Source organism: Cibotium barometz, chromosome 23 (genome assembly GCF_041138505.1).
Source record: "Cibotium barometz isolate CiBa-2024 chromosome 23, ASM4113850v1, whole genome shotgun sequence".
NCBI classification, from domain to species: Eukaryota; Viridiplantae; Streptophyta; class Polypodiopsida; order Cyatheales; family Cibotiaceae; genus Cibotium; species Cibotium barometz.
Genome location: NC_141068.1, coordinates 39641911 through 39658019, shown reverse-complemented (window position 1 = coordinate 39658019; position 16109 = coordinate 39641911). Strand labels below are relative to the sequence as shown.

Here is a 16109-nt window from a genome sequence, read left to right as displayed (position 1 = left end):
CTCATGCTTGCTGGTGCGTGGTGGAGCTCAGAGCAATCTCTTGCTGCTGCAGGCAGGCATGGGTATTTCGGCATTCCTCATCATACCAACTGTTATGTGGAACATTCCCATCTGATGGTCACGGAGTGGCTCTGGTGTGTGGAAAGGTGGTTGTGAAGGGAGGCTATAAGCTGTGTGGTAAGCTCATCAAATGGGATGTGTGGGAAAGAAAGAAAGAAAGTTATATTAACGTCTTCAAAAGACCAAAGGGTCCATGAGGCCAAAATGATGCATACATAGTGTGTGTGTGTGTGTGTGTGTGTGAGAGAGAGAGAGAGAGAGAGAGAGAAAGCGGAAGCGAAAACGAAAGAGAGAGAGAAAGAGAGCAAAGAGAGAGAGTGTGTGTGTGTCACGTGCACGCCCGTGCCATGGCTAACCCTGTGCAGGAACAGTCTTAATCCCTGATTAGTCAGCATTTAAGTCAGTATCAGAAGCATCAGTTGTCTCATCAGTGGCCTCACATCAGCATTAACATCATCAGTAGCTAAGCATCACAACCATCAACTTTATCATCAGCATCATCATCTTCATCAGCACCACAGCATGTTCTACAGCATCTACATCAACAGCAGCACTATTAGGTAAGGTATGGGGCCTGTCGGCTGGCAGCAGGGCCCATACAGCAGTCGGCTGAGGTTTCTACAGGGGCCAGCGGGTGTTGGGGAGCATGTGGAGCCAAGTGCAGCATTTAAGCAAAGAAATATTGATCATTTGTCTGAGACAAATAGGCTGACTGGTGGACAGCTGGCCAACTGCAGCCTAACCCACATATATAAGCATAATTCATAAATCACAATTCAGCAAGTCATTTAGTTGAGCATTACATCATCTAGAATCAGTAAGCATCATGTAGTAGCATAGCCCTACATCATGTAAAAGCATCAAGTCACCTTTTTGTACCATAGTAATACAAGGAAACCTGACACCTAATCTCTCTCTTCTTCTCTCTCCTCTGTGTCTTAATTATATGTTAATTAACATCAATGTTCTTAATCATGCTTAGGGCTATGGAAGGCTTCCGCACATGCAACAGTGGTGTGTGTGTGTGTGTATGTGCGCACGCGTGCATGCGCGCGTGCATGTAGAGCTGTATGCTTCTTGCCCATTTGAAAACCTTTAAAGTGTGCAATGAAGTAGTTGCAAGAAAAAATACAAGGTTACAGAAATTTTGTTTCAAAACAGGTGGTGTTCCAAAGGTGAAACACTACACGCACAACTAAACAATCTGAAGACAAACTGTACTAGAGACCCTAGAAGCAAAGTTCAATGAAACATGTTTCAATTGGTCAAAACCCTTCAAAAGGGTTTCATATGGGAAGAATGCAAAGAGGGTTATTTGAAATTCAGCAGTCCTGATAAGAAGTATTAGGTCTCACTGGAGCACAAAAAGCATTAGCGCTCTCATATTGAGAACTTTTGCTTTGTGGAACCATCCTCGACAAGCTTATGTTGGTGAGCCAGATCAGAAATTGATAAATTGCTTTAAAAAACACAAAACTATAAAGCTTGTTTGCATGATTGAGTGTCTTATTCCTATCAGTGAAGGCCCCACGTACTGAGGTAGAACAATGGTCATAAAATGCCATATTACATGTACCTGGCAGACTATAATCCGAGTGGGTACTGCCCTGGCCTGCAGACACGCAGATCCAGGATCGAACCCCCATGTCTATAATATAATAAAAAAATAATTCTATATTATATGTAAAGCAAGACAAATATCTTACACTACCTAGGGTCCACTTTACTTTGATGCATTGTTATGCAAGGAACCACATGACCAGTGTGGCAGCTCACATGGACTGCATGTCATTGGCAAAAACATGTCATTAGCAAAAAACAGCATGGCAGCCACATGGGCTGCCATGCTGGCCACATGACCCCTTTTTTCCACACAAAGCATGGGCACCGATAAGATTGAATTTTAGATGCTGACAGCGCCTTTTCAAAAAACATTAGGGGTCAATGATGTTGAAGGTTATTATATTTTTCTGTCGTGATGATAACATTGCCTTTACATGAAAGCATCAAAATTTTAAATAAAAGATAGCAAAACTATTGCATTAACAGCAGGATCTATGTATGGACATATTTACTACATTGCACTAGACTGCACAGCTGAAAAAGTAAATGAAGTAAAGGAGCAATACTAACCATTCTTCTAAACATCTTCAAACGATCCATGCTGCCATATACAATCCGCTGTTGGCTAGACTTTGCATAGCAAGATGTTGGATCAGGAAGGATGAGGCAGCCCCTTGAGGCTTTTGCTACGCTAGCCCCAGGCTCAGCAACATTGGGTTTATACCAAAAAATAAGCTGCCCAAGCACATAATCTTTGCTGTAAGTTTTTGTCCACTCCTTAGAGGATGCTGCACCAAGTTTATGAGCATGCTTTGGACCCAAATCTAAAGGGCTTATTGTTAAGGAAGGAGACTCAAAAGTAGGATAGTCCTGCATAGCACCAGGTATCAAATATTCAAATTGTGTGGGTGTTACAAGAATTGTTGATGGTGAAGATCAAAGAGCTATAAATTAAGACAACTTTTTCAATACCTGACTTGTAAAGAACAGCTTTGTATAAGCATACATGTGAATGAGGTCGGCAGCTGCATCATGACGACTCACACATGCTATGGGTGCTTTGCACAGCTCATCCCTTAGCCTGGTTCAAGATTCATATTCGGTTATAGACCAAAGAAAAGCAGCAACCACCAACAGCACAACACCAGGGGCCATATAAGTTAATAGGATCTTACCATAGAAGGGACTGCCGCAGATTCTTTTCCACATTCCCTATTTGTGATGGTTCGTGTTCACGCACTTTGCGCTTGAATTCCAACAACTCCTCCTTTGAGCTGTGGTGAGCCATACTATGAAGTAGGTCTGCCACAACTGAATTCTCGTGCTTCCATATCAAGGCAACCACCTCTGCAGGCTCCAGCTTCCTCAAAGGGGGAGGAGCAGTCTTCGGGTCACCATATAATTTCTTGAATACATACCTTACCTGTGATTGATACACAAAGGTTACCAGACTCATAATGCAACAAGAACAACTTGAGCTACTACATATCCCTCTTAACATGTACATGATCTCAGTCACCCAGTACCTTGTCAAGAGTGATGGCTAGATTCTGAAGCCTTGTGTTGAAGACACCATCCGCCTGTTCACCAAAAACAGCTTAACTTCTTGAAAAAGGTACCGATTAATCATTTTAGATTACATTTGGCCATTCAAGAAAAACTTTTACTTGGATCTCTGCTTCAAAAGCCTCGGATTCACCAGCTCTTTCCATGTTTCTTTCATTAAGGATAGTCTTCAGGATTTCTCTTGGTAGGCACTGCCGTTCTTCATTTACAAACCTCACCTGCAGTTCAAAATAATGCTGGAAGTTTCAGAAGCTCCTTCGAATTTTTAAAAAAAAACTGGTTCATCATTCCATGATTGAACCATACATACCACTCCCGCAGCATAATTTATGGTCCATCCAGGCAATCCATCAAGCAGGCAAGAACCTAAGCCTGCTTGCTGAAGAACAGCCCAATCCTCTGTCGTTGCAAGACCTGATATACAAGCTTCTAGCAACAAATCATGTCGATGTAGCACACCATGGTCCTCTTTCATGATCTACCACATCCAAAACAAAACAATGCATTGAGACAATAGAAGCTTTGCATAGACAAACAATCTACCATATAAACAGTAAGGGGGCTGACCCCTCCCTGGTGCTCGAGGGTTGGGATAGTCAACATGAAACATGGTAGGCCATATTGGTACCTCTTGGAAGGTTTCAGGACCTGCAAAATTTAAGTAGCTTCCTCTGCATACATGGCTACCACATAAGCATACTGATGTCTCGTGCTCCTCTTTGCTCTGGAAAAATAAAAACAAGGATCACTTGGTCTGGAGACTGTGATTGCAATATAACAGCAAAAATGTACAATGACATGGTCAAAAAACCTCAGTGATTGAGTTGTAATCGAAGGTGAGCTCCTCCCCATACTCTACAGAACGAAGGGTATAAACACCAATTTGATACCGCCCATTCACAGCTGTGACCCTGTTTCCCAAATACAATGCACATCAATCAGTGAAATAAAGAATGACGTTTGACACATTTTACCTCTGGAAGTGAGAAATTCTGGGCTTAAAAAGCCTCATTGCTCTAAATCCCAGACCATCACTTTTAAATAAAAAAAGGAAATGGTTATGTACCTAGCCTCACAATTTGGTCGACATGAATGGCATATTCTACTTGCATAGTTGGCTTTATGCATAGCATCAACAACCACCAAATCATAGCCTGAAGCATCCCCCTGCACACTTCAGCTAGTGAAAAGTCCGGCAAGGAAATTATCTGCAATATTGTGTGGATAAAAGCATGCATAACCTTGTAATGAAATCGCAACCTTAAGCACCATTTAACAATACAAAGATGACACACTAGAAACCTTTGGTCTCTCTAAAAAAATGTTGTAAAACTCCGGGGCAGGATCCTGGTCCTTTTTTTGGAATGACCTTATTGCATCTTGCTTTTCGAACCATCTCCAAGCGGGATACACCTATTAAAAAGAAGAAACATTCTCTCTCTCTCTCTCTCTCTCTCTCTCTCTCTCTCTCTCTCTCGTTCACACCTTCTTCTCATAGACGTATTGGGTCTTTTGTAGTTCTTTCTTTATTTCTCTCTCTCTCAAAGCCAGTAAATGGGCTGCTTACAAAGATGACCATCACAAAGCACCGTTTGAAAAAGTGGCACAAGGTCTATGAGACCACCACAAGAATTAAGATGGCCACTTGGAATTGTAATGGCACATTATCATCAGACCCTGGGGGTTTTGCAGAGACTTTCACTGGGTTTGTATTCAGCGACACATCAAAGCCCTACAAGAGGGCTACCACAGGGAGCGGGATAAGAGTGGGGAGTTAGTGTAAGAGGGGGAGATAAGGACATCTGGAGGAGTACAGGGTTTAAGAGGAGTCGCCACACTTTTTAGGCCACATTTATGTAAGATTCTCACAATTGTCTGTTCCAATCAAATACGGATTGAAACTTGTGAAACCACCTCATGCCTAAAATCACATCTGCACATATTGAGAGTGTGACTATAAAATCATGCATGAATTCCACAAGATGGACTAATGACTTAGCATTACATGCTTAATACTTACGCCAAATCTGCTATGGATCTATCCATTAAAGTTGAGAAGATGGCATCCTCTTTGCCACCGCTGTGATGGGAATTTTTTGCTCTGGTTTTTGATGCATGTTTGGCCGGAAACATGTATGCATGCCCCTATTCCTGTACATCGGCTTCGCTCTTTTCTGTTTGAAATCATCATGTCAACATTGGGTTGGGTATCAGATTTTTTTGGATCTCGACGGACTCCCATTGGGCGATCTTTTTTCCCGGTTTCTACATTGAATGCCCTCATTGTTTTTTTAGTAAATGTTATGTGGGATTAAGTCCTATAGAAGGCTAAGGGTTAGTTTTTTCTTTTAAAGCTGTGTGTAGTCTTGCTTGGGGAGCAAGCTTGGGAAGCGTTTTTTTAAGCTTTTTAAGAAAGCTAAGATTAGCTAGATGCCTATGGCTATAAAAGCCTTATGGTTTTTGTTATGTACCTGGTCACTAAACTATGGATTAGGGACCAATCCAATGGGGTTAGGGGACCCCGGCATTAGGGATTAACAAGCTGATACTTGGCTACGATTCTTGGATTGATAAAACAAGCTTGATGGCCTTTTTATAGCGAGTTAGCTATTTATGGCGTAGTTATCATGATATAAGTGAGAGCTTGAGTTTTTATGAGACATAGTTGCGTGGATGCACCACTAGCAGACCAAGAGAGCAGACATGCTCATGCCACGCACATGGCAAGTACGTAGGTTGGCATGTCAAAGGCTTACGGGCAAGCTTCAGTGGTATAGGACGCCGGAGTTAGACACGGGCTATTTATGGCATAGTTATCACTATATTATAAGTGAGAGCTTGGGTTATTATGAGACATGGTTGTGCGGATGCACCACTGGCGGTCTTGGACCAAGAGAGCAAACATACTCACGCCACGCACATGGCGAGTACGTAGGTTGGCATGTCAAAGGCTTACGGGCAGGCTTCAGTGGTATAGGACGCCGGAGTTAGACACGGGCCTACGGGATTGTGCCAGAAGCCCTAGCCTTGGCTCGGGGGAGATCGGTGGATGCCGATCGCGGTTGGGATGTGAGCTAGCCTGTTACCTCATGATTTGGTTAATGATTAACCTTGGTTTTCAGCTGTGTTTAGGGAGCTTCAAGGAAGGACTTTCTAGTTGGTATCAAAGAAACCCTAACGTAAATGCTGAAGAGGTATGCATGTCTAGGCGCGTTGTTGATGTTGCATTTCCCAGGTATGCCTCTCATCGTTTCTCTTTCTATCAAATCAAAGCTCTACAGAAGTTGTACAAGGTCTTTGTTGGCATCAAGGTTGCAAGTATAGTCGTGTATCAGAGGGGATGCAAAGGAAGTTCACTGATTTGATATCCGTGTGCATGACTGTAGCAAGGGCCCCCCTGTCAGGGCTGTAGGCGGCTGAGGTTTGCAAGGCATGAGGCCTACCAGCCTGAGGGCAGCCAAGACTGGCTACCCCAGGCCTCTGTGTTGGGGAGCAGCCAGGCCAACGTAGCCTGGGCAGCCAGTCGGCCAAGACCAACCAGGCCAGCCTGCGCAGTTTGTGCAACAGCATGGCCTGTGCAGCATTTAGCAGGTTCTGCAGGCATCTTGTAGTGCAGCTAGCAGAAGGCGCATAGAGGAGAGCGACCAGCAGACAAAAGCGCAAGCAAAAACCAGCGCAAAAGCATCATTAAAAAAAGCTGGCGCACATGAAAAAACAGGCCAGTAGGTTTATAAAAAAATAGCATCGTTTTTTTTTTTGGGAAAAGCAAGATAGTTTTTTTCATTAAACTTAGGCGATGGCTTTTTCCAAAAAAGGGGGGGAATGCTTAAGTCAATAAAAGCACATGAGAGTTTTTTAAAGCTGAAAATCACTTTAGTTTTTGCCAAAAAAACTCAAAAAGCAAGTGAACCTCTTGATTTTTTTGTATAAAAATTAAGGCATGCTTAGAAGTTCTCCACATTCAACAAAAAATCTCCTTGGTTAAGAGGGCTGAGTGTACAAGGCCTGCTTCCAAAAGCGGGATTTGTATTTTTCATCGTCAACAAGCGGGTTTTTGGAAAACACTTCATCTCGACACGCAAGTTTTCCTTGAGCAGCAGCAAATTATCTTGAGTTTGTCATGGCTGATGAAGTGCAGAACGATCGTGGATGGACGAGAATGTTCAATCTGACAACCACCATTAGAATGATGATGTGACAGTCGATGACCTAGTCACTAAGGCGCAAGGATGACCTTGCTGGAGCGGCAGATTGCGAACCTGACTAACACCATGGTTGTTACGTGAGCAACTTTGGCGAGTTTGTCCTCATGTGTCCTTGCTAACCACAAGTGAAGCACCGACTCTCCTTAATGAATTGAAGTGTCTGCTCCGCTTTCTTCGAATTGCGGTCACCCGTAGTCTGTGACTCTGGGTCTCTGCAGGAGAAATCTTCCCATGTTTAAACTTTCGTTTATGCTGGGATCCTCCCTCGTCTGTTACTAAGGGTTGTGGGGGTTTCTTCGACTACTTCTTCGCCACAGTCTCATAAAAACTCTTCGCATATCGAATAGCATCATCCAGTATTTGGAGCTGATATCCATCAGGCAATCCGTCCACAAAGAATCCCAAAATAGTGATAGGATCCATGTGAGTTACCCGAGCCTACAAATCTCGAAACTTTTGCAAATATGTGTAATGAATTGAAGTGCCTGCTCCGCTTTCTTTGATTTCTTCGAATTGCGGTCACCCGTAGTCTGTGACTCTGGGTCTCTGCAGGAGAAAGCTTCCCATGCTTAAACTTTCGTTTATGCTGGGATCCTCCCTCGTCTATTACTAAGGGTTGTGAGGGTTTCTTCGACTGCTTCTTTGCCACAGTCTCATAAAAATTCTTCGCATATCAAATAGCATCATCCAATATTTGGAGCTGATATCCATCAGGCAATCCGTCCACAAAGAATCCCAAAATAGTGATAGGATCCATGTGAGTCACCTCGGCCTGCAAATCTCGATTGCAAATGTGTGTCAAAAGGCTTATTCTTCATTTTCAAGTTTTTAAACTTGGAGGCATTGTCATACTCATCCTCGGTGTGCAGGAACTCATCCCAGAAAACCCGCTCAAAATCTATCCACGTCGTGGGTTTCACTCGTAACTCTTTCCACCAGGTAAGGGCTTTTCTAGTCAAGAATCCCTGTACCATCTATATCTTTTTGTCCTTGTACCATCTGTATCCTTTTGTCCTCAAGGAAAGGGTGGAACTCAAAGTGCGTATCCCATCTTTGAAGCCAAGAATCAGCTACTGCTTGAGTCTTCTGTTTCCGCTCCCCGCATATAGGGCTCTGGAGTAAAAGAGGGTGCCCACAGGTGAAGGGCAAGTCAAAGTCGAAGGCAACCCATGCGACCAAGGCTAAAGGTAAGATTACTTTCATACATACTATTGTTTCCCATCAAATTTCTTGCAAGGATTGTAGCTGTCAGAATATGCAGCGGAGATGAAGACAAAATCTGAAAACTCAAGAGCAAGTGCACCGCAAAAAAACACAGCAATAGAGAACGAGAGAGAGAGAGAGAGAGAGAGAGAGAGAGAGAGAGAGGCGCGGAACTCTGCTATATACACAAGAAAATCCCGAAATCTGGAATACAAGCTGTGTGGGGGCAAGAGGCCATTTTATATGGCCCCTATGAACTAGTCGGCCAGCATAAAAGGCAACTGGCTCACAAGGATCATTCACTGTCAGCTTTGTGTTCGGGTCCATCGGCGATGTAATAGGCTTGCAGTTCTCCATCCCAAAGGCCTCAAGCAACTCATGAACATACCGCTACTGAGAGACAAAAAAACCCCTCTGGGCCTGTCATATCTCCAATTGTTACGACCCTGTGTTTTTCTCTGGACAATAAGCAGGTGGGCATGGGCACGGGCACGGGATGGATAGTGTGAATGGCATCAGCTTGGAATTGAGAAGAAACCCATGTGTGGCCAGCCCAACTGTGAAGAGGACAAAAGGATTTAAAGTTTATAAGGTTTTAAAAACCTTGGATGATTTAAAATAATAAAGGATGCGTCTTTTTTAGCTATTTCTCTTAGTTTTTGGAGAAAAGCAGGCTAAGGTGCCTCCTTAAAAAGAAGGGTTGCGGAATTCGATGAGGCGTGTGGTTGCTTCTCCTTGGATAGCTGGTCGCCAGAGAGCACAAGCAAACATGGTCGTTGGCACACAGCAACCGAGGCACCGTTGTAGGCAAGACAAGGCCATGTCCTTGGTGTTGGCGCCGGCGAGAAGAGAGGTGGCATGGTAAAAAGCAAGGTGTTGGCTGGGGGTGCACGACAACAGCCAGTCACAAGGGCTGAGAGAAGGCATCGCGGGTGGGGGTGCACCGCAGTAGCCAGTCGCCAAAAAGCAAGTCAAAGCAGGCGTATCTCAGTTTTGGGAAGGCGGTGCAAGGGATGGGCACACAGCAGCAGCAAACCAGCCGGGTGCTGGCGGACGTGGAGCAGGCCGCTGGTGGCGGTTGCGTGTGTGGAAGCAGCCAGGCGGGCAGCTTTCTGCAGCGTGGAACAAGCCGGCATCGTCATCATCACCTTCGCTCCCCCCTTTTCACATGCGCTTTCATCTACCTTGTGCTAGAGTTGCACCGGGCCTCGTGAGCTTGAGAGGCTGCTTGGCGCTCTCTGGATCTATGCTCTCGGGACTGTGATTGAGAAGGCGAGATGTGGCTAAGAGGCAGCCTGCAGTCCTTTCATGGCCAGACGCACAGAGGACTACAGCATGAGCCTTTATGGAGACAAAAATCTGTTCGTCTAAAGTGCTACAATGTTTGGTTCAAAAAACACTCCATGGGAGGCCACGATGGAAGCTGTTTTGAAAGCCGATTTCATCTCCTTACAAAGAGAGCAAGGGTGCTATGAAAAGTGTCTTGGCTAGCAAGTGAAAGGACTTGGATCATGGGACACATCTAAGGTAGACTTACAAGAGAGCAAGGGCGCCATGAGAGGTGCTGGCTAGCAAATCTTGAGCCTTGAATGTGTACGAGGTCCTCGAACACTTAGCTTGAAGGCTTTTTGAAGACAAAGATCAAGGGTTAAGGCTTTGCGAATGGCTCTTGACGAAGAAGACATGGGGTAAGGCTTGCTAAGCGCTCGTATGGAAGACCTAGGTGAAACTATAGGGGATCCTATTGGTGGTGGATTCTACAAGTTGTACTTTGTACTCAAATTTGATCAAGTAAAGAAATACCGCAAGGGGCGCCACTGCGTTTTAGGGCCAATCGGTGTCCGTGTACTTTTTGCAGGAGCACTCTAGCTCCCCCTGTTTGTTTTCCTTTTCCAAGTCCTCAAAGGTATTGAAGTGTTTTGTGTGCGAGTGTTTGTTCCACCGCCCATCAAATTTCTGAAGACCGGTTTCACGGTTCACCAATCCCAAGAAGAAGTGGAGTAAGCCTAAGTCGGTCATCTCAAACTCCTTTGCAGCCTTCGTCACTCCAATGTGCTCCACATGACCGCCGGTGAGAATGAGATCATCCACATAAAGGATGATTAACGTAGCCATGCCGTGTTCCCGAAAGAGATACATGTTGGGATCTGCAACCAATCTCTAAAATCCAGTCCGGAGAAAGAAGGAATCAATCTTCTGATTCCAAGCCCTGGGAGCATGTTTAAGACCATACAAGGCCTTCCTTAGCCTGTAAACCATCCCTTCTGATCCTGGAACCACAGAGCCTGGAGGCTGCTCAACATACACCTCCTCCTGCAGGTCACCATTAAGGAACGAAGATTTGACATCCATCTAATACACGGGTCACCTCTGAGAAAAAGAAAGGGCAAGAACGGTCCAAATCGTGGTCATCCTCGCTGTCGATGCAAAGGTATCCTCATAGTCGATGCCTGGCCACTGAGCATAACCCTTAGCCACAAGTCTGGCTTTGTGTTTGTCCACCAACCCATCTGACGCATATTTGGTCTTAAAGACCCATTTGACACCAAATGACTGACCGTTTTGACGGCCTCGGTACCAACTCCCAAGTATTGTTCTTCTCAATGGCATCCAATTCCGCCTGCATGGCTTTCCTCCTTGCAAGGGCTTCCTTGACGGAAGTGGGCTCTTTGTCCCGCATGATACAAGACATCAAAGCATAGTTTACCTGTAAAAGCTCTACTGAATGATTTTTTATCACGGACTCTGTGCGATCTTCGAGGTCCGTCCTTTGTGGTCCATTCGGAGGGAAGCTCCATGACACCTGACTCCCGAAGGATGTCCACTAACCGAATAGAACACCGAGCCTCCTGCTGCTGCGAGGGGCTCAACTCCAGCTGCGGGCTCAAGTTTCAACCTCCTCAACTGACTATGGTTGTCCAGCTGGAACAATAGACTAGGAATCATACAACTATGCATGTGCCTCGCGTTCCTTCCGAATCGAGGGTTAACTCCCCTTCCTCTAACTCCGGCCGTGGAACCCCGACAACAATGAAATCAGCAAGGTCGTAAGACTCCAAAACAAATTCCATCATTACCTTCCATATGCCGTAGTTGTTCCCGTCCAATTGACAGTCCACTGGGAACGTGGGGAGTGTCGGGATCTTCACATGCTTCTCAGCCATCTCAAGAAATCTGCCATTGCGGGGGTGTAACTGAAAAGGGTGGGTGGGTGGGAAAAATGAAGAACTAAACCTGCACATGGCTGTCCAGCAAATCAGCCCGCCTTCCTCTTGCTTCTCCTCTTCCCGAACGGTTAGGGAACAGATGCTGAATGCTGATGATATGCTGAAACGCTGACCTGTTGGGCTGAACTGGCTGCGTTTGCTGATTATGATGGCTGATGATGATGCGTTTGCTGTGGATGCTGCTGAGGATGATGCATTAACTGTAGATGATGCTGAGAGTGATGCGTTAACTTATCTGCTGCTGATGCTGAAACGCCAGATGATCCAAAGGATGATGCGCTTCACTACTGAGCTTGCTGATGACTGAATGGATGGGCTGCCATACTGAATGGAGAGGCACCTGTATTTATATGGGTGAGAGGCTGCTGGTCGGCCAGATGGGCTGCAGTCGGCCAGTGCATAACTCCCATAAAATACCATAAAATACCATAAATGTTAGTCGGCTGTCCCAATAAATGCCTAAACGTGCACACCAGTCAGGTGTACAGTGACATGGCATCATCATATGGCATCATTAGCATCATAGATATTATCAGGCATTTAATCAGCATTTTACAGGCATTTTTAGGCATTTATTGGGACAGCCGACTAACATTTATGGTATTTTATGGTATTTTATGGGAGTTATGCACTGGCCGACTGCAGCCCATCTGGCCGACCAGCAGCCTCTCACCCATATAAATACAGGTGCCTCTCCATTCAATATGGCAGCCCATCCATTCAGTCATCAGAAAGGTCAGTAGTGAAGCGCATCATCCTTTGGATCATCTGGCGTTTCAGCATCAGCAGCAGATAAGTTAACGCATCACTCTCAGCATCATCTACAGTTAACGCATCATCCTCAGCAGCATCCACAGCAAACGCATCATCATCAGCCATCATAATCAGCAAACGCAGCCAGTTCAGCCCAACAGGTCAGCGTTTCAGCATATCATCAGCATTCAGCATCTGTTCCCTAAGCTTCCCTTCAGCGTTTCCTTCCAGGAGACAAGGGAAAGAGTGGACAGCAGTTCAGCCCGCATTTACAGCATATAGGCAGCATATTCAGCATTACAGATCCATTTGGATCATCATTGTAACATCTTTCATTCATCTAATATAGCTGCATTGCATTGACACATATCTGTTTGTCTCTTAAACATCATTAAGTGTAGTTTAGTCAGACTAAGGTTGTGATTACTACGGTCTTCATCCCTCACATGTCACAGTTATTGTGGGTGAAAAAAGTGGCATATATTATAACATTTTAAAGACCTTGAAATATTTAAAGAAAATAGACAAACAGCTTAAATTTTTTTCAAAACAATCAATTTGTGTTATTTTTCTCCTCTTCTACTTTTGTAGTTTGTTATAAATATTTCCTTGAAAGAAGCCATCTTTCAAATTATAAATCTAGCTTTTTATCTTTCAAAAATGTAGATTAAATAAACCTTAAAGAGTTAATAAACCTTATCTTAAAGTACATTTTCTTCTTATTCGGGATCTTCTTTGTGTATATAGAGCAGAGTTACACGCCTCTATCTCTCTCCTCCTCTTGTGCTCTTTTTCTGCAATGTGTTTGCTCTTGTGTTCCCAAATTTGGTCATCATCTCCGCTGCATATTCTGACATGGTATCAGAGCCCTAGGCTCTTAATAGTTCTTGGGATTTGTGTGAGCAAGAGGGGGACTGTTGTGTTGCTGATTGGTGGACTATTCGGGACTGTTCGGGAAGAGGAGAAGCAAGAGGACGACGATTTGTTGGACAGCCACTTGCAGGTGTAAGTTCTTCCTTGTTCCCACCCACCAACCCTTTTTCAGATTACATCCCCGCAATGGCAGATTTGTTAGAGATGGCTGAGAGGCATGTGAAGATCCCAACACTCCCCACGTTTCCGGTGGACCGTTAGTTGGACGAGAACAACTACAGCATATGGAAGGTTATGATGGAATCTGTTCTGGAGTCTTACGACCTTGCTGATTTCATCGTTGTTGGGGTTCCACGGCCGGAAGTAGAGGAAGGGGAGTTACCGTCGATCCGAAAGGACCGGTAGACACAGGCACAGTTGTGGGATCGTGTCAACGCCAGGGTCCGTTCATTTATCTTCCTCAACCGCACACCGCAGGTACTCAATCATGTAAAGCATATGTCGCTGACCAGAGGTATATGGCAGCATTTGGCTTCTCTTTATAACAAGGTATCGCCCATGAAGAGGATTTCCTTGAAAGTACAGATGCGGGTTATAAACCCTGCAAAGTCGTCGACGATGCCGGAGCATATTAACAAGCTACAGGCTCTTCAGCCGGAAGTTCTCTAGGCAGGGAAGGAGATATCGTCAGAGGACATGGCCATAACGTTGCTGTCGCATTTGCCCTCTCAGTACTCAGTATTTTACTCATCTTTAATTACCAGTGTGGCAGGCTCAGCCATCACGTGGGAGGAGCTTGTGCCCATGGTCTTGGACCAAGAGGAACGATTCACGAACCCTCCACAGGGCGGAGGTTCGGAGGCCTTAACTGGCCAACGGTCGAAAGGCCGTAACACGGGCAAAGGGAAGGCTTCATCGGAGAAGTCTTCTGAGAAGAAGTCTGACGCTGACCGCGAGAAACTAAAGGCAAAGAGAACTTGTAATGATTGTGGCGAGAAAGGCCACTATTGGAGGCAGTGTCCCAAGCGGAAGACCGAGAAGGGTGAAGATTCCTCAGCAGCAATCATCAAGACTCCGGCTTTTGTGCACTTGGAGGTGATGGACACCGACATTTCATTTTCTTCAGGCAAGGAGGAGGTTGGAGGACTCGCCGCGCAATGGATACTCGGGAGTGGATTCTAGATAGTGGTGCTTCCAGGCACATGACTCCTTGCCGTTCAGATTTACAGGATCTCTACAGGTATTCTGGTCACATTCTTACTGGGGATACAGCCACTATTCCAGTTCACAGTGAGGGCAGGTTGGAGATAGTTCCTGATGGCAGAGGGGGGAAGCATTCCTCCCAAGTGTTGTATGTTCCCACACTTGGTTTTCATATGTTGTCAATGCATCAGGTTTGCAAGACTGGCGTACGGGTGGAGTTTGATGAGCATTTTGTTGCTCTCCAGGACAAGGCAACAGGCCAGGTAGTTTGGGAAGGCGGAGTGGAGAATGGAGTTTGCAAGCTTTCAGCACTCTCTCTCTCCCAAGTCCTCAGTTTTGTAATGAGTGGGAGTCTAGTAGTGGCCACTTAAGTGTGGATACGCTGCAGGTGCAAGCTTTCCGGGACCAGATGGAGGATAGCTTGCCAATTGATGGCAGCAGTTGGCAGGAGCTTTCCAGTACTGATGTTGGTAGTTCTTGTGTTCGTCAGTCAGAGGAAACTTTACAGGTAACCTATGCTCTGATGTCTCGTAGCATTCGGGACAAAGAAACTCCTGTAGATGAGGATGTTCTTTCCACAGGGACCTCTCGGAAGGCTAGGCAGGTGGCAGTTGATTACTTGCAGAAGGAGGTGGTTGTTGCACAATCTCCACGCTTTGTGGTTCCGGATTCAGAGGGGGTGGTTAACAGGTTTAAGAAGGCCTTGCGTGGTCTTCAACAAGTTTCCAAGACTTGGCTTTCCACCGTAACATGTGTTGATCCTTGTGAGCAGCGTGATGCCTCTTTGACTCGGAAGCAAAATGGTTCATTGATTTGGTTGATGGACACCAGATTGGACGTGAGCTTCCTGATGAGGCAGTTGAGCTCATGGTTGCAAATGACTCTTTGGGAGGCAGGATTGCATATCTTATGGTTTCTGCAGCATGCAAAGGATCATGGACTCTTTTACACATGATTGATGGATGGAGTCCGACTCCACGGTTGGAGTGACTCAGATCAGGGAGGAGATCCAGACACGAGGAGATCTACTTCAGGCCCAGGAGCAGTTTTAAGGTTGCAGAGGTTGCATGGCAAGATTGGGCTTCCACTGGAGAAACCCACGGTCCTCCAGAGGCACTTTATTCGTGAACAGATCGTTCTGATGACGTCTTGCTAGGGTTCTGTTTGACGGAGGACAGTACGGTGAACCTCTTCACAAAGTCGCTATCTCAGGATTTGCTCAGGCGGCACCCCAGCTCCCTGTGGTTGGTTTCACAGCCAGGAGCTGAGAGGGGGTGTTAGAAGTCATCTCCTGTCTTTATGTAGACACCAGGGCCTTTGTTGTGGGTGTGCCCGCCCTTGTAGGTGTTGTTCTCATTTTTCCTCACTCCCCGTATTTTTCTCCCATTTTTCCTATTTTTTCTGTGGCATGGGTGGCAATCCTGTGGTGGCAGGAGGACCTTGATCTTGGCCGACT

The 16109-nt window shown here is 45.5% G+C and overlaps 1 protein-coding gene across 2 annotated transcripts in view; it reads right to left on the bottom strand.

Annotated features, from left to right (window-relative positions):
• The window catches only part of LOC147625927 (histone-lysine N-methyltransferase ATXR3-like), a 63691-nt gene that overhangs the window by 33950 nt on the left and 13632 nt on the right, over positions 1 to 16109 (bottom strand). Inside the window, exons 10-19 of one of the 2 annotated variants that reach the window (XM_086817461.1) lie at positions 4492 to 4602; positions 4256 to 4356; positions 4001 to 4100; positions 3818 to 3913; positions 3500 to 3667; positions 3291 to 3407; positions 3150 to 3203; positions 2799 to 3046; positions 2596 to 2704; positions 2194 to 2493 (exon numbers count right to left, since the gene is read on the bottom strand). In XM_086817461.1, coding sequence (XP_086673587.1) covers positions 2194 to 2493; positions 2596 to 2704; positions 2799 to 3046; positions 3150 to 3203; positions 3291 to 3407; positions 3500 to 3667; positions 3818 to 3913; positions 4001 to 4100; positions 4256 to 4356; positions 4492 to 4602 — 1404 coding nt within the window. Of the gene's footprint in view, positions 1 to 2193; positions 2494 to 2595; positions 2705 to 2798; positions 3047 to 3149; positions 3204 to 3290; positions 3408 to 3499; positions 3668 to 3817; positions 3914 to 4000; positions 4101 to 4255; positions 4357 to 4491; positions 4603 to 16109 lie in introns of those variants that run through there. The other variant, XM_086817462.1, reaches the window with a different exon arrangement.